Source organism: Muntiacus reevesi, chromosome X (assembly GCF_963930625.1).
Source record: "Muntiacus reevesi chromosome X, mMunRee1.1, whole genome shotgun sequence".
Classification (NCBI taxonomy): Eukaryota; Metazoa; Chordata; class Mammalia; order Artiodactyla; family Cervidae; genus Muntiacus; species Muntiacus reevesi.
Genome location: NC_089271.1, coordinates 43,248,368 through 43,268,112, shown reverse-complemented (window position 1 = coordinate 43,268,112; position 19,745 = coordinate 43,248,368). Strand labels below are relative to the sequence as shown.

General features: G+C 35.0%; 1 protein-coding gene and 1 non-coding gene across 16 annotated transcripts in view; one reads left to right on the top strand and one right to left on the bottom strand.

Moving 5' to 3' along the window:
- The window catches only part of KDM6A (lysine demethylase 6A), a 179,418-nt gene that overhangs the window by 76,003 nt on the left and 83,670 nt on the right, over nt 1-19,745 (bottom strand). For all 15 annotated transcript variants that reach the window (XM_065916544.1, XM_065916546.1, XM_065916545.1 and 12 more), the window contains exons 6-7: nt 14,408-14,528; nt 2,178-2,232 (exon numbers count right to left, since the gene is read on the bottom strand). In XM_065916544.1, coding sequence (XP_065772616.1) covers nt 2,178-2,232; nt 14,408-14,528 — 176 coding nt within the window. The remainder of the gene's footprint in view (nt 1-2,177; nt 2,233-14,407; nt 14,529-19,745) is intronic.
- LOC136154821 (U6 spliceosomal RNA) lies at nt 10,330-10,436 on the top strand. The gene has a single exon (XR_010660531.1). It is a non-coding gene; the product is annotated as a U6 spliceosomal RNA (small nuclear RNA).

Genomic DNA, 19,745 nt, shown 5'->3' with positions numbered 1-19,745 from the left:
GGTGTGAAAACCAATTTATATTTAAATTCTTAAAAGTCTTCTTTCAAATTGGAACATAACCATACAGGTAAGAAAAAGCTCCACTTGGCAAGTCTCAATTAGAGGTAGAAATTTAACAAATATTGCCATAAAAGGTTCTGAAATTAAACTTTATTCAGAAATTAAGACATTTTTTAGAATTAATTAAATCTAGAAGAAACAATTTTATTCCAATGGGGCAATCATATAAGCCTCTCATCACCATGATTCTACTTTTCAAAACACAAAGAGCAATTAACCCTTCTTAAAGGCTCTAGAAGCGGCAAGTATATGTGTTTTCTTAATGCATAAATGAACTGTGCAATAAAACAGAAATCTCTTACAGACTAAAAGCTCACTTCACTTTCTAAAATCTTCTGACCTTTGTAGTATGACAAAGTTACATGGAAGATTTCAAAAAACAAGTCTGTGGCTTACCTAAATAGGTGATGATATTAAAAAGTCCAAAGAGAAGTAAGTTTTACAAAGATGATAAAGAGTCTGGTGTTTATATAGTAATATAATGTATACCCAAAGTGAGTAGTCTATATTTGAGAGTGCTCTGTGAGACACCAGTCTTTATTACCATGGTTATCAAGTAGTTATGAAATTATATAATTAAAAATAAACTACCCACATCAACTGAACTATAATGGCATAATGTCTCTAAATAAAGCACATGCCTTCCATAAGAGTGACAAACCTTTTAGCACTCATAGTTCTGAGTCTGGGGAAATTCCTCAGTCCTGTGCAAAGGACACTGGTCACTCTCCCTCTTATTTCCTTTCTCAGCAATCAAGAGAAAGAGAGCTGTGGTAAGCTCAAAAATGTATTCCTGATTGTTAGAACTGTCCTCTTCAAATTCCACAAGAAAGTATCTGCCCTCTGGTACTCATTCTACATAGGTGTTTCCCTCACAGGCGCAATGATCTACAAGTAAGATTTAAGCTCCAGTAGAATAAAATAAGGATTTACAAAAATATTTAGTCTGAAAGTTATGAAACGTCCCTCAAAAGTTTATCATTCAAATTGACAAGTACGAATGAAAGTTAGTTTCTAGGCACTAGATACAATCAAATGAAAATCAGATTTTTTTTTTCTTATTCCCATAAAATAACTTTAAAGGGATTTTAGGGGTTTATATTTTAGATGGTTTATATAACCTGGATGTAAAATTAAGGATACATAAATAAGTAAAAAAAAAAAAAAAAAAAAAAAACACTTCATAAATTAATATACCAATGAGTTAAATCCTTTTTCTCATTTAACCTCATCTTAGAAATGAAAATAGTGCTGCATTTGTTACCTTTCTACCATTTGTTCTGGAAATACACTGATCAGTACTAAACCCTAAGTTTCATTTAAAAGAAACAGAATTCTTTTAAGTTTTCTCAGAAAACTGCATTTAGTAGAATTATGAGACAATTAGTCTGGTCTAGATAATGATTTAATCAATACTATATCTTATTTCATCTTATATGCAAGTTATATTCAAATTTCTACAGTTTTTTCACTGAGTCAATCATTTGGAGGCATTTTTACCACTGTGACTACTAACTCTTCACTAAACTCCTTTCTATATGCTTAAAAAAATGAAGTTGCTTATAGCAAACTACTGACTTTGTAAACTCTAGAATCATTTGATTTATCTGAAATTTTCATGAAGAATGATTCAATTTTTTATGCACTCTAATTAACTGAAAAATCTCACCACACTATGTATGATGTTTAAAAACTATAACAGAAAGTCAAAGTATATCCTCGTCATTACCAATCATTTTAATTCACAAGGTATGAATCAGTGAACTAACACAAGAATCTTTGTACACTCAGATTTCTGAAAAGATTGGAAATCCTGTTTTTAACCTCCCCAAGTCATCTATAATGTAATTAATATACAAATAATCAATCTTGTTCACTAGTACAGATAATTTTAATTCAACAACCCAGTTCACTAGCATATTTATTTTAGACACACATTGTTCACAATAAAATAACTGGTCTCACATGTTCCATTTGTACAAATAGTTATGGCAACAAATATAGTTAGATTCAACAATTCCAGAGGAAAAAATTACACAGGATTCATGACTATTATTATTATCTGCATGAAGTGACCTGAACACATGCAGAAAACTATGGTACTTAATAATACTTACTTTCAGCATTGGACAAAGTGCAGGGATTACAGTCAACCAAAGCTAACTGAAAATGCTGCAAGAGAGAAAATTAATGCACTAAAAATCAGTCATATAAGATAATTTTCAGGTATATAAGCTTTAATATAATTATGAAACTATGCTATGCAAATAAAACATACTAGACAACCAACTAGCATTACTTTGAACATTTATTGCTGAGAAAAACAGACTGCTGCATTATTTTCTTTGAACAGTTGAGAGTAGAGATTTGGCATAAGAATTAACTTGATATCAACTTATCCTATGTAAATTTGTTTATATGGAAAAAAGAATCAGGTTTTTAAGTCTTCCAGTAAATAGGAAGTGTTAGTTACTGAACACTTCAAACAGAACACATCGTTATTTTAAAAACTGGAAGTAAAAGTTCAATGGTGTTAATGGATTAAATACCACTGCTTATCTCAAAATAATATATACATTTTTTTTAGTTTTATTTTTTTCCATTTATTTTTATTAGTTGAAGGCTAATTACTTTACAATATTGTAGTGGTTTTTGCCATACATTGACATGAATCAGCCATGGAATACATACATTTTTTAAAATGACTATGAGAATTATCATAAAGGGTAAAACAATTTGCCCTTACTGATTTTTCAATAATTATTATATCTAGAGTCTGTTAAAAGTATTTGAAGTATCACAAAGAATGCACCAAACAGCCACACAAAACTATCCCTTCATAAAGAAAACCACTGGTTTTCTAAACCTAAAGGGAGATGAGGGACTAGGGTGGGGATGGCATGACCTCATAGTTTCATTTACAGCATCCACTTGTAATAATATTGCATAAGCCTGTCCCCTCGACAAAAAAAAAAAGAAACAAAAACAAAATACATGTCAAACTCAAGGCGTAACGCTAATCTTTAAGAACACAAATCATCATCAAGAACACTGGGTGCCGGGGACTTCCCTGGTGCTCCAGTGGTTACGACTATGCTTCCAATGTAGGGGGCTCAGGTTTGATCTGTGGTCTGAGAACTCAGATCCCATATGCTGTGCAATATAGTCAAAAAAACCAACGGGGTGCGATCTGGCATCAAGTTTATCAACACTGAGCTGGCTATATAAATATAATTAGGAAAAGGCAAATCAGTACTATAGTTAGTATGGAATATTTAAAAAAAAAATTTTTTTTAAAGGTGGGGCTTCCTTGATAGCTCAGCAGGTAAAGAATCCACCTGCAATGCAGGAAACACGGGTTTGATCCCTGAGTCAGGAAGATCCCCTAGAGAACTACTGAGGGTACATGTGCAGCAACTACTGAAACCTGTGAGCCCTAGAGCCTGTGCTCTGCAACAAGAGAAGCCCTCACACTGTAACTAGAGTAGCCTCGGCTCACCGCAACTAGAGAAAAGCCCGTGCAACAGTGAAGACCCAGCACAGTCAGAAACAAATAAACAATAATAAATAAAAAAGGTTAAGTCTCTGAATTCTTCTAAAAGATATTCCCAGAAATACATATTCAAAATTTCCAAGCCTCCAAATTTTTACCATTAAAAGTAATCAAAAGCCAAAAGTACAAAACAATTTTCTAAAATCACCATTTCTATCCACAAGCCAAATGTCTAAAGAGTTGTCTTTTTTCAACTGCTGGAAAAACTGAAAACTGATACCTATAATGACAACTTCTAGATGTAAGCCCAAAAGGAACTTAAAACTTTCTATATCAAGGGAGAGAGTCATCAGCAAGCTTTTAGTACTGTATTTCAACACAGAATCAACAAAACTGCACTTAGTCAGTCAGAACCCTCAGTTAACAAAAATAGACTAATGTCAGTTACCCAGTACTACAATGAAACAAAGATTAGAAGGCATAATTTCGTATGAACTAGTAGTTATTCACAAATGTCTGTTATATGCATGCATAATTACTGTAGCCTACATTTGCAGTACTCAATATTTAGAGGTTGTAATATTCTGAATGAGCAAGCTACTAACAAAATGACTATGACCCTTAAATATTAAATATTTAATCCATTCAACGACTACTTTAAGACCCTATAATGTCCTTAGGACAATGAAGATACTAGGGACACAATGACAATCAAAAGTGAAAAAATATTTGCCATCATTTACAGAATGGGGAAAAAAAAAAATCCAACATCTGAACACTTTGAGAACCGCTTTTACTCTCCCCTGGCCTACAAAGCAGATGGTATGTCCTCAAACATCCTTTAATGTGCTACCATAGCAATAGAAAACAGACTATTTTAAAAAGTGAGTACTACGAAAGCAAAGCACATTTTATAACCAGTTGTTTTCCTCTAGATAAAAAGAAGCACAGCAGCCACACATTCAGATTGTACTACATTTCTAAGTCTAAGCTATCCTGCCAGCATTAATAAGACATGGGCTTCTCTGGTGGCTCTGTGGTCAAGAATCCGCCTGCCAATGCAGGAGATGCAGGTTTGATCCCCGGATTGGCAAAGAAGGAAATGGCAACCCACCCCATTCTTGCCTGGGAAATCCCATAGACAGAGGAGCCTGGCGGGCTACAGTCCATGGGGTCGCAAAAGAAGTCAGCCAGCAACAAAACAACAACAAAAGACAGAACTTTCCTGAGTCAAAGGATGCAAACTGACCAGCCAAGAAAACACCATTTAAGATGGCAATATTTTAGTTTCACTATTCCACTGAAATCTCACAAAGAGCAGAGAGATGCATTATTCAAATCGCCCAATCTACATTTCATCTATCAATATTGAAGGTCCTGTAATGAAGTCTGGCAGAAGTAATTCTGGACTACATAATTATTAATTGATTTTAAAATCAGCAATGAAGTCACTGATGCACCATTTCAAACCCAAAACATTATGAAATATCAAACATTTCCAAACCACAATGATACGTAAAAATTAACTCTGCAAGAGTGCACATATTCAAAAACAGGCATGAGAATGAAAAAACTTACAGAATAATTAAGTTTATCAAATTAAGTACAGCCACACAAAACCACCCCACATAACAAAAATCACTGATATACCTTTGAGTAAACTAAAGGGAGACGAGAGACTAGGTTGGGGACGGCATGACTTCATAGTTTCATTTCTAGTATCTAAACTGGATGTACAGTAGATGGATTTTTAACACATAAGTCAGCAAATAACTATCAGCTATGATAATCAGCCCCAAACCTGAAGATACCATGGTAAAATATCTAGCACCCATCCTTGCAACCAACAGAAAGAGCTAGGAAATATACCTCATACTGAAATATTGCAGTACTGAAACTGACTACTGCTGTGTGAAATAGTTATCACCCAATGAAGGCTTCTGCAGTACAAAGACTATCACAAACCTCAAGGCAGAAAGCATTCTATAGAAAACTAATTTCAAAGCAAGAAGATTTACCTACAACATTTTTTCCTAATGTTACTGTGATTTCCTTTTAATAGAGCCTTTCTGGTCCAATTTAATACAAGGTTCAATTCATTACAATTTCTGTTGATATCGTTATCACCAAAGTAACTTTTTCTTTAAAAGGCTTTGACTTGTTCAATATTTCAAAATAACTTTTCAGTACTTTGCTTTCTTATAGACTAAAGAACTAGATTTTCCCCTCCAGATAGACATGAAAGTTGATATAATTAACACATAAAATACCAATTTCAAGACTTTCTCTTTTAAAAGGTTTTACTTCTAGTTGTATAGTCTGTGATTATCTTACCATCTTTTCAGTTGTAGAACCCTTCAACTATGTTCCCAAACCTGAAGATAAGCAGTGAGATAACTTTTCATTATTGACAAGTTATGGCTGTATGTATAAATTATTAACTTGGAGCAATGCGTGGATTCCAGATTCAATGTGTGATTCAGTGGGTTGAGGACAATACCCTATGAACCAGATAAAAACCTCTACGACTTATTCCAATGCAGAGTCAGGGTTAAATGCCAATATTTAAAACTTGCAAATTGTGTGCTTACCCCCCAAAGTCTTACTTCAGTCTATAGAGACAAGGTACTTGTAGTCAATACTGCTGTCTGTTAAAGCAAATGCTGCTTTTTAGTAGTAAAATGTTTGCAACCGGTTTTGACTCTACGCCAAGCACTCCGTTATGGCTATGCGTGCGTGTGTGCTCAGCTACATCCAATTCTTTGGGACCTCATGGACTGTAGGTCGCCAGGCTCCTCTGCCCATGGGATTACACCTGTTAAGAACATTGGGGGTGGGTTGTCATTTCCTCCTCCAGAGGATCTTCCCAACACAGGGATCAAACCAGCATCTCCTGCAGCTCCTGCATTGTTAGATTCTTTAGCACTGAGTCAGCATCTACTCAACTGAATAAAAGGCTCACTGAAATTAATGTTCTAATAAAAGTTTAAAAGACAATTCCATAGCAGAGTCCAAAAGATATAGATGAGGGAAGAATAGAGATCCTTCAAACTGAGGAAACAATGTCTGTTTACACAGCGTTTATGAAACAGGGTTTTATGAACCATTTAAGTGGGAGAATGGAAGGTTTGTCAGGTACTCTTATAGGTCAAAGGCAAATTATTTTTTCTTTTTTTACAGATTGCCAGAATTATTAAAGTATGAATTAAAAAACCAACAAATTTCATTTCTAAAACTAGGGGAAATGCCTTAGAATTTGATGGTAATTACTTTAGGGATTAGGTCTCTGAAAATAAGATACTGATCTAAAACTGGTAAGTTTCAGTAGCATTTGTGAACCATGATACCTGGCCAAGTTGATCTAACTGAGATTCCTTCAAAGTTCCCAAACTCAGTTCTTCCATTCTCTTTGTAATTCAAGATTATTACAACAGTTTCAAGGAGGAACTCTACTGCACCAATGACCAATAGATTGGTCCTAGCAATCTTCACTCAAAGAAGAGGCTCCTTCTTTCAAGTTTATCAATATGGTCTCTTCCGAAACTGTCTTACACACACACACACACACTCCGAAACTGTCTTTCACACACACACACACACACACACACACACACACTCCGAAACTGTCTTGCGCGCGCGCGCACGCACACACACACACACACACACACCAAGGCAAAAGACATTCTATACTGAAGATGTCCAAAATCTAACTTCCAGACCTTCTTTTTGGTTCCAAACTTCTGTCTATACCAACATCTGGTATCCCTCAGGTACTTCCAACTCAATATACTCCCAAACTTTCCATTTGGAGGCTTTTCATTTCCCAAACCCCAAACCTGCTGCTTTCTTTATCCCCTACTTTATTAACAGAAAAGCAAGTCAAGTCAATAAATGGGGACTCGCTACCCACACTGAATTTGTCAGCAAATTAACTCCTTTATTAGGATGTGTTACCTTTTATCCATCCATCCATGCATCCATCCTGAGAACCAATTTATTCTACCGATCTTGCTCACCTTTCTTCCTGTAACTGTGTCCGACCTAGATCTCAAATTTCTTTTTATCACATTTTATAAAAGTACAGGTACGCAACTGATTAGAAACTTTAAAACACTGGTTCTAGTGTATGTCAAATCTATGTACAGAATCGGAATATGTACTGACTGAATTTTCAAGTTCTTTAAATCTAGTATACAATCTGTGTTCATGTCAAAATAAGACTAACATGCACACAGATAACAAAGCTAACATGATATATAGTTTATAAAGGGAATAATGTTATAATTTGCATTGTAAAATGCTATTTAGAAACATAAGCTTAAAAAAATTCTGACACTGGAAACATTGAATGTTTCATAAAGCTGCATTTGAAGATCAAACATTATAACCACAAATTTAAGTAGTCATCCATAAACACCAAAAAGTGCTTTTTGATTAGAAATGACTTCTTGAAGTTAAACTATATTTGAGGAGAGAAATCTGACACAGGAAACCTGTGCTTATCCCAACTGTTCAGTATCAAGAAAGGATGGTTACTGAACATCTATGAGCAGTCACATCCTTTTCAAAAATGTATTTGAGGAACTGAAGTTCTTCTGCTATTTATACTACTTTTCACTTATAGGTATGTAATAGAACTCAGGGCAGAAGTAAATATCAAAAGGAAAAATAAAACTGGGCAGGCAGATTGAAGTGGAGAAAGCATTAATGGATAGATAAACCAATGAGCAGATCACCTCATACCAGATAATACACAAAAAGTGCTAAAGTGCTAGGTCACTTTCAGTTGTGTCTGACTCTTTGCTACCCCATGGACTGTAGCCCACCAGGCTCCTCTGTCCATGGGATTCTCTAGGCAAGAACACTGGAGTGGGTTGCCATTTCCTTCTCCAGGTCTCCAGGGGGTCTTCCTGACCCAAGGATAGAACCCATTGTCTCTTATGTCTCCTGCACTGGCAGGTGGGTTCTTTATCACTAGCTGGAAAGCCCCAGATAATACATAGAAAAGATTAAAAGGTTAAGTATAAGTTGATGAACAGTAGAAAAACAAAACAGCAAGGAAAAAGATTTCTGTCCACAAATGAGGAAAAATGGACAGAAGACAAAGAGCAGTGACCATTCTCTGCCAAGACAGTGACATTATACTCAGGAGAAACCAAATTCCACTGCCAAAGTGGGAACTGGGATGGTTGAAAGGTACAAACGTGAAACTAGCAGATAACTAGATTACAGTATAGAGATTACTGTATCAATGATACTGCACTATAAACTTCGAAGCTGCTAAGAGACTAGATTTTAATTCTTCTCACATACAAAAAAAGATAATTAAAAAAACAAACAAACCAAAAAAAAGATAATTATCTGGCATGACAGAGATGTTGTTAGGAAATGCTATGGTGATGATGATAACGTACCAAATCAACACATTGTACAAATTAAACTTACTCAAAGTTGCATGCCAATTTTATCTCAATAAAAAATCTAAAAATTTTAAAAGTCTAAAATTTTCAAACTGCCAATTAGAAGAGTTAAGTTATTGAGCAACTGAAGGAAGCAGCCCAGGAGTGGGTATAGAGAAATAATAGCAACTTTTATTATCTTTAGACAACTGAATGATAAAAATATGCAGCTAAAGCTTCAACAAAAAATACTACAGATATATCTTAGAAACTTAAGGCCTGATTAAAATTAATTTAATAGCTGGTATTCAAATTCTCAGCAAACGTTTTTATAATACATAGTTCATAATATCAATTAAATGAAGGAAATGATCTATATGAATAAAATAGTAAAAGACAGGAGGTATTTCACAGATTCCAAAAGTGGTTTCTAAAAGGAAATACATATCATCATGCCTTTACTTATTATTTCTGCCTTAATTTCTTGGAATAAGAAAATATAACAATAAAATTCCTGAGTCTAAAGTATGATATCAAATAAGATACCTGGAAATAAAGCAGTTTCTGGAGAAGAGCATTTTTTTAAAAAAAATTGTAAAATGCTATTTCACTCAGAAGTTTCACGTGAGGTATAATAATAGAAGGGAGACAGCAGAATGAACTGGTGAACAGGGGGCATCTAGAGAAAACTGCACTGTCAGTTCGTATAGAAGATGACAAATACGATCAGCCTCATCTTTTCTCCCCAATGTTTCCAGCCAATGTTACGAGAGGCATTTTGTCATTTTATCGCCTCTTTCATTTCATTTAAGCTATCCATTCAAGAAACACTAAGCACCTGGTATAATGCCAAGCTAACACACAAGACTCATTTGAGTTCAACCCATTTCCTTTGAATCATCTCTTGTAATTCTCATCTTCTTAATTCCTTCATATTACTCCCTTCAATCAGCACTTATCATCTTCAAATATCAAATTATAAGGGGACTTACACTGGTATCCCAGTCAACTATCCACAAGTTCCCATAAAAAAAGCCACCTTCTTTATCTACCTTTAAAGAAAATTGAATGCTGCCATTATTTCAGGGGAACTTAAATATCTAAATATCAGGGAGAATTTTTATATGATCTTCATTAAATTAAAATAGATGCATCAACTGACCAAAGAATATGGGTGATGTTACATCCTATTTGCATTTATCAGCTCCATATGAAGGAAATAATTTTAATAGTCTGCCAAGATATAAGAATTAGAAGCATCATATAAAACTACTTGTCAAAATTGGCATGCTTTTCTGAAGCAACAATAGCACACTGCCTCAAATACATAACAAATGTAAGCAATTATCCTTAATATCATTAAAAAGTAATGAAATAGTGCTCGCTTCGGCAGCACATATACTAAAATTGGAACGATACAGAGAAGATTAGCATGGCCCCTGCGCAAGGATGACACGCAAATTCGTGAAGCGTTCCATATTTTTGAAAGAACAGCATGTATATTATCTATGGTGAAACAGATCACCAGCCCAGGTGGGATGCATGAGTCAAGTGCTCGGGCCTGGTGCACTGGGAAGACCCAGAGGAATCGGGTGGAGAGGGAGGTGGGAGGGGGGATCGGGATGGGGAATATGTGTAACTCTATGGCTGATTCATGTCAATGTATGACAAAACCCACTGAAATGTTGTGAAGTAATTAGCCTCCAACTAATAAAAAAAATTAAAAAAAAAAAAGTAATGAAATAAAATCCTGAATTAATTATATAGAGGTAAATAGGCAACTCATCCCACCTGAGGGTGTATTATATGAAGCAGAAAAGAAAAGCCACACAGTATCATGTAGAAATGTCACCCTGAAATGGACTCTGGTTCAGATAATACTAAACTAGTTAATAAACTAAGAATAGGTACCTCCATCACTCAACTAAACATGTGAAATCTTTACTGGCCAATTTAATGGAAAAATAACACCACTAGTTGAAAAGTAACTTGGGCATTAACTTCATATTTCTGAGGGTGGGCAGTATGACAAAAATACAAGTATTAAAATCTAGGACAAGATAATGGATTTCATACAAACAATATCTAATACTGGCCCCAAATCAGAGTTTTAGATATGGTAAAACTGAGAACTAAAAAGAAGGGCTGAAAAAACTTATTTGTCAGAGACATTGATATATATATATATTGCTTAATCTTTGTAACAATCTTGTGGAGTAGGTAGTTCTACAGACAGAGAGGGGTTTCCCTAATGGCTCAGTCGGTAAAATCCCCTGGAGAAGGAAATGGCAACCCACTCCAGTATTTTTGCCTGGAGAATCCCATGGACAGAGGAGCCCAGTGGTCTACAGTCTACGGGGTCGCAAGAGTCGGACACAACTGAGCGACTAAGCATACACACACGGACAAAAAGTGGATCAGAAAAGTCAGGCTTCTTGCCCAAAGTCACACAATTAGATTAGTGGCAGGGTCAAATTTTAAAACCAAATTTGCTTTCTCTGAGAGTTATTACATGGTACCAAAACAGAATGAATCTGTTTCAGAAGTACATTTTGGAGAAAAGCTATTACCAGAGATAGAAATAAAACAGGAGGCTCTGGAATGCATTTCATGTGTGGGTGAAGAGCAGGAATCTATTATGAAAATAAACTGCATTTTATTTAAATATTTTACCATCTAAAACATACTGTATATGTTGTATCTCTATCCCTGAGAGGGAAAGAAAATGAGGCAGAAAAGACTGGATCTGTAATGGACAGATTGTATGCACTACCCCCATATCAAAACACTCTTTTTACCCACCCCTCACTCTTCTATTCAATAGGAAAAGCATACTTAGGAAATTGAGCTCTGCTCAAAAACAGGACATAACTGATCCAAAGAATAGAACAGAATAACCAAATCTTTGATAAGGAATCACTGAAAATGGCTATGTGGTCTAATTCTGGCCAATGAGATGCAAAGTGTTCTTGAAATGATCAATAAGAAGTAATGATCTTTGTCCTCTACAACACGATAAATCAGGTATTTACTGAGTACTTACTATATATGCCAGCACTATACTAGGCACCTATACCGTTACTATATAATGCTTTTCTTTATGAAACATGAAAAAGAAATCATTTCACTTTGATCACACCTGGAAACCAACTTGGAGCCAACATAAAGAAGAAAATAAACCTTTAATCAAACACTGGATCAGTTGTATCAACCAATCCTAAAGGCTGGACTTTACATTACTGAGGTACATTTTTTGTTGTCATTTTAACCAGCTTCAGGTGGGCGTTTTCTGAGGTTGCAACCCAAAGCATCTATACCAACACACTGTGCTAGGTAGGAAACAACTTCATGGAGTAGAAAAGTGACCAGAGGCTCCATATCCATCCATATGAAGGTGAAGTACTAGACAGTCCACTGGAGGAAACTTGGAGGCTACCTACGGGGAATGAGGCATATCATTCCTTCTGATTCCTACCTCCATTTACACTAAATGCTAAGCACTTACAGTAATATACTGAAATATGACATCTTCAACTACAAATGTTGCCTAAAATTCTCTTACAAATAGACAAGGAATAATGGAGAGAGAAGCCTTAAAAAGCCAATGTCAAGATGAGATAAAAATTAAATGAAACCTTCTCATTTCATTGAAGAAAAATATCAAGGACCCCTGAAATTCTTTTCTATGTTCATAAAAATGAAACAGACATCAGAATGGTATCAAGTATTTTAAATAAACGGAAGAAAGGCCCCAAACAAGAAGACTGCACTTATTAAGGCAATCTTGCAAAAATCGCTATGACTTGAAAGTTTGTTAGCCTTTAAATACACCTGAACAAATGAAAAGCTGTATACAGGAAGGTTTCTGTTGAACATGAGTAAACAAGAACACTTTGAATAAGTCATGGAACACTGCCCAACAGTTTCCCCTGATTAAAGGAGATTTTAAATATTGCCACCTTTATGCAAAGAGAGCTTTGCATCCATAAAATTGTTTAAGTTACCACTATACTGATATTCAGAGACAGCCACATACTATAATTTGGGACATATCTGATTACTTTTTCCACTCAAATATATTTTCTAAGCAACATTTATCAAACTGCTACCAAAAACACTTCTGCAACACACAGTATACATACTGTGACAGTTCTGTAAAAAACTCGAGTAAGTTGATTTTGTATTATAAGTCATTTAAATAATCTGGTTTGCTAGTATACGCTGCGACGGTCCAACAGGAGGTCAAAATATGCAAGGTAGAATATCTGAACTAGTTTTCCATTTCAAGTCCACTCACATGCCAAAATACAGTTTGAGACAGGCTGCTCTAAGCTTGAGGAAAACTGATTAACTCCTCCACATTACTTACATTTGCCCTAAGGCCTATTCCTCAAAGTGTACTCAACTTTGACAATTGTGTGATCTGAATACTTTCACAATCTACTTACTTTCATGTTTTGTGGTGTATACCTCTCTTTCATACCAACAGCACTGTTCTGTATAAACTCATGAAAGACAGAAATGGTATTTGTGAGAGTGTCTACTTTACAACTCTAGGGCAATTAGGCATTCCTAAATAATTTTTTAAAATTTCAGTAGTACCTTATTAGTGAATTCAAATTACAACCTACTGTAAAGCATTATCTTTATCTGCCTCCTAACCCTTCAGAATGAGGAAAGCATACAATGGAGATATTTAGAACATGGCAACCATTATAGTCATAAACTCACAAAAAAATTATGCTTTTCCTAGAACTTCTAATCCTTTCAAAAATCAATCCTTTTGTCAAGCAGGGAAGCACTATTTTCATGAAAAACCCGGTAATACCTAAAGTTATGGCATAAATAGCACAGGAAACTCAATGAAAAACTTGAGAAATGTTAAAATCTATAGAAAGTAAAATATTTAAGCAACGATGTGCTATTTTGCCCAACAATGTTTATACTCACAAACTAGCAGTTTAAATGACTAACAAAGAACACACTTTTTTTTTTTAATTTAAGATATGAGACATGCTCTGTTGGTAGAGGTGGAGTGACACCTAGTGAGACCCATACAAGTAAATGGTCAAAGATGGGGTCACAGATACAGAATCACTGAGCAGCTGTTTCTGACCCATCAAGAACAGTGGAGTGATTCAGATGTTCAAATGGAGGTTGAAACCTTTATCCTTTCCTGATGATGACCACAATTCAAACTTTAAAAAGAAAAACAAGTTTACTAATATAATTACCTGCTTATGTCTTAGCATCATAACTACTTTGTACTCTGAAACCCAAACATATGCATCTTCCAGTTCATAGCTGATAAAAAGCTCTTTCATCTAAATTTTCAAATTTTCTTTTGAAGTACCAATACAAATTCCAACATTTCTCAATGTTCTAATATTTGACAACCCCCCTCAAAAGCACAAAAAATGAAACACTGTATCTTTGATAAAACCCAACAACCTACCTTTAAACTAGACTCATAGTCTGTGTTCACTTTGAACATAAGCCCAAGCCGTAAATGAATTTCCTTGGCTCGACAAAAGCTGGGATCAACATAAAGCACCTCCTGAAATGCTTTAATTGCCCTGAAAGAACATAGACAAAAGATATCTTTACTTTTTAACAATTACATGAATTTTTGATGGTAGCACAGTAAAATTTCTGTTTTATGCAATTCTGTTTTAAACGAAATGCCAGTTTTATAAAAATGATGTCAATGGATAGCATTAAAAAAAAAAAGACTGGGAAGGGGTTCTTGGGTTTTTATGTAAGTGAAAGTGTGTAATATAAAAAGAGAAAAGGAAGATGAGTTAAATTAATTCTTAATTATTCAAATAATATTTTATGGCTTAATAAAATTCTCAGTGTTAATAACTGATTTCACTGTTTCTGGAATTTCCTAAGGGAGAGAGGATAGAGCAGGTGGATGTTTTGTTTTTGACGGAGATTGATCCTGTTTCTAGTCTATTCCATAACATGAAGCCTTCTTTTTTAAAACTTTTTATTTCTTTCATATTTAGGTTTGCAATCCATATGTACCTTATTTTTTATATAATGTTTTCTTTTTCTATACAGATATTCGACAGCCCCTACATCATACGTAGAAAAGACCATCCTTACCACAGCTCTACAGACCCACATTGTTCTAAATCAAATGTCCACATCAAACATCTTGATCTGTTTCTGGGCTCTCTATTCTGTCACTTGATATATTTTTAACCCAATTTCACATTTTATCATAAAAGTCTTAATGACCAATAGAACTTATACAAGGATGAAGGAACACTTTTCACTGAATACATTTTTATATCATTTGATCACATGAATGTTACTATGTACTTAAAAATGAAATTAAAATTTTGACAAAGAAAAATGTCTCATTTGAATTTTGAAAATTATAGTATCAGATATACAGTATTTTAGGCATCATTGTATAGCTCTCTACATGATTTAAGGCTTATCTCAAGTACAGGCTAATAAATTCTTTGCAAAGTTTTTTATCAACTATACATTGCTTTTATTTAATCTTAAAGGAGGCTACCTGGAATCTTAGATAATTCCAAAATAAAAGTCAATCTTTTATATAAAACTTCAAAATACAATATCATAAAATAGAGCAAAACAATATGCCCTATGTCTTTAAGCAACTTTATTTTGACTTGTGTACTATCTATTCCACCTCCAGAAAAACTGTGCATTTATTATAATATTAAGGGTTCTAAACAGCAATATTTATTGTGAGGAGTGGGGGCAACAGGTCTGGTATCAGATACCTTTACATCTGGTTAAATAATTTCTTCCTGAAAAGGAGTTCAGCATCTCTGTGTTACATGGCATTTCAAATGGGTTGGGTTATTTATGTATTTTGCTATCTAGTGTGTACAGACAGAAGAGGGGAGTCAAAGACATGGTAAGAAAGAATTCATGTAAAATTTCGAAGAAAATTACCTTTCTTATTCAAAGGTGGCTTCCTGCTCCTCTCAATCAGACTTCAAGACACTCATCTGCATACTGCTAAGGTCTCTGTACTTTACTCAAACCTTTCTAATAAAAGGAGGTGCAGCTTCAGCCTCTGTATTCTCTTGGTCATGTCTAGAGGCACCATTTTCTAATAGAATAGACTGTATGCTCAAGCAAGTGCATGTGTGTGTATGTGTGTGCCTGTGAGAGAGTGTGTGTATGTTGGGGGAGGGGCATAAAAAGGTTAGAAAGAGAATAACTGCAGCAGTAAATGATACCAATTAAAAGGTAAGATGTGACTGGGAACAGGAATTCAGGGGCTTTTGGAAGCTTCTAGGGTGAGAGTAGAAGCTTCTGGGTCGGGAAGATCCGCTGGAGAAGGGATAGGCTACCCACTTCAGTATTCTTGGGCTTCCCTTGTGGCTCAACTGGTAAAGAATTCACCTGCAATGCAGTAGAGACCTGGGTTCGATCCCTGGGTTGGAAAGATCCGCTGGAGAAAGGAAAGGCTACCCACTCCAGTATTCTGGCCTGGAGAATTCCATGGAGGTCACAAACAGTCAGACACTACTGAGCAACTTTCACTTCAGGGCAATAGTAATTTTTTGTTTCTCAACCCAAGTGACAGTTCTGTTTATTTTATAAATAACATGTAAAGATGTAGAGTTAAATGTGTGCAACTTTAAGCATATTTTATAATAATAATAAGTGCTTCATAAAGTCCTAATTAACCTTACCTTGTGATATGGGTCAGAGAACTCCTATGGAACGGGTCAGAACTAACCAATGTGCACACATGCTAATTAAAAATCCAGGCAGGAAAGAATGGATCTATGTATACACACACACACACACACACACACACACACACACACACACACACACACACACACACACACACACACACACACACACACATTGTACAGATGAAACGGACACAACCTTATAAACTATATTCCAATAAAAATTCAAAAAAACAAAACAAAAACACCCCACTCCACCCCCCAAAAAACTGAGGCAGGTCTGAGACATATACATGAAACAAAGAGAATGGAAATGGAAGGCAGCAAAGGATAGAAAGATTAAAGGAGAAAAAGAAGATAGGAAGAAAAACAGTCCAGGAAAGGATGTATGCAAAAGGGAAGAATGAAAACACAAAGCATCAATAACAATCCTTCAGGAAAAATATTTCCTACTTTGTCTCAGTTTCTATTTCCACCCTTTGCCCAACCTTTGATAAATGTGTTTTATTTCATAGGTGCCTTTAGTTCTTAGTTTGAAATGTTACACAACTACAAAGAAATGTAGGTTTATTTTAACAAGTTCTCTATGTAGGTTAACATACTGGGATTTAAAAAAAAAAAACAAACCTATCAGCAAAAACACATGTTCCAATACACTAGTTGGGGCTACACCTTACTGCTCTTTAAGGACTATTACAAGTGCCTATGACAAGGTTGAACAATATATATCTATTCATCAAGTTCTCCAGGTTGTTTCAAAGTTTCCCTCGAATTCAATACTTGCAGACTCAGTCTTCAATATCTCCTTAGTAGATAACTGAAACAGACTCCTTAAAGACTCCCCTTGCTCTGTTCTGGCTTGCCTGTGCTTCCTCAAATATGTGGCTCCTATGACTGCCTACTAATAATCATGATACTCAAGTCAAATCTCCATATAGCATTTAAGGTCTGTGAGCAGTTACACCCATTCCCAGTCAGGCCCTAACACTGCTCCTCTTCAACTGTGAGCTGGCACATCTCAGGAACTCTTTCATGCAAATATTAGCCCTCTTGCTTTCACTGCTCCTCCTGAGGATAGTCTCCTGACCTGAAATATTTTCATTCTTCTGCTTCACTCTAAATCCAATATTACCTTTAAGACTCACCACCCAAACTCAAAACCTTTTTTTTTTCTTTTGCTTAGTGTTAACCAGCAGTTAGGGCCACTCTATAATCAAATCATTTTATTATCTACTTACCAGAGTGCTATCTTCAGTTTTTCCAAGTGGTCTATTCCTTGAGGTCTACATTCCTATTTTCAAATACTCTACACATTACACGAAAATGTCTAGTATCTGTTTAGTGGTGTCATCACTTTCATAGTTAGCAAACTGGACTTCTTGTTGAGGGCGTGGGAAGGGACACTCCACAGTCTCTTTACAGATCAGAGTTCCCCTGAGCTAACAAAATAGACCTAACTAAGTTCATTTTCATTTCCTTCTCTAAACTTTCCCCATCTTTCTCTCCTATGTGTTGCTTCCACCCCTTGGGGGTGAGAGAAGAAACAGAAAAAAGAATGTGTTTGTGTGTTAGGAGGGGGAGAGCGCTATGTGGAGAAAACAGGTACAACTCAGATTATTCTAATTTTGGCCATCATTTTAATACACTCATATCTCACTCACCAAACCATATGCAGCCAGAACACGGTCTCTGTAGTGCAAGTGAGACTAAACCACCAACATATACAAACGCTGCTGACATCAGTATTTTGATCAACAGACAATTTCAGAACATGAGAAATGGCAACTTAAAACCACAGAATACTGTTAATGATATAATGCTTAGAAAGGCTTACAATTTTCAAATATTAAAGCATAATCTCTACTAAAATAAAAGTGCATATTACTATGCGTAACTATCCATGCATTTTTTCCTTAAAAGCTAAAAACAGTTTTTTAATCACCGTAATTATACCTACAGATTTTCAGTTTAAAATTTTACATTTAATGTTAGATGCTGCTAACAATTTTTAAAAGGAAATTATAAAAAACTGAAACCTGGTAGAACTTTTTTTTTTCATTTATTTTTATTAGTTGGAGGCTAATTACAATATAAAAATAAAAGTTCTACCACAAAAAATAAAATAAAATAAAAAAACAAAATCCGACTGGAAAAAAAAAAAAACTAAAACCTGAATAGCACTACCTACAAAAAACACACATGTTGACTATATTTTAAAGCAATGTTCATTTTTAATAAGGTTTCTAGAAAGTCATTTTTTAAAAAGCCTCCTTTAGAACTTTACCAAACTATAGAAAAATAATGATATTAAGTAAACATCCTGGCACAGTTTAAGCACACTTAAAGAGACAAAATAAAACTTTAAGTTCTCTGGAGCTAATAAATGTGAGTCCAGAGATTTCCCTCAGGCATATCTGACGGGATAAAGAAAGTAATTTCACAAGTTTTCATACTAATAAAAGAGAGAATACTTTTAGCTCTAAATCAGTAATAACACATACACAAAACAATACTTCCATTCACACACACACTTACGAAAATTAGACGTTCCTTCTAAATGAGACAAACAGTAAGATTTGATGAAGAACTCAAAGAGGCAGGTAAGATATTTAAAGGTAGAGATGAAAAGAGAAGGCAGATCAAACAAAGTAAATGGCATAAAACAAGTTACATGGGTAAAAAATGCTCAAGAAATTTTCAACGAAATGTTAATATAGTAGTGACTCACACAAAGAATATATTTAGGGGAATAATAAGGGTAGAAAGATCATTTGAGGTTGAAACAGAGAGGATCTTAAATGTGAGGCTAAGTTAGAAGTATCATACATTGGTTTATTCAATTGACATTTGCTAATGTATTACCTCTTGGGTCTTTTGCCCTCTTCAGCCAACTTCATTTCATCACTGCAGACAGTGGGAATTTTTTCTCCTCTCCATTGTAAAGTTTATGTTTTTATTCATAATTTCCCTGAGGCTTAATCAGTCCAAACCCTCCCAAATTCTCTCTGGCAATCTATGTGTCACTGGTAAGCATCATTTTACCAAAACTACCTTATTTATCTGCTAGTTTTTTTCCAAAATAGAAGCAAACAGAATAAA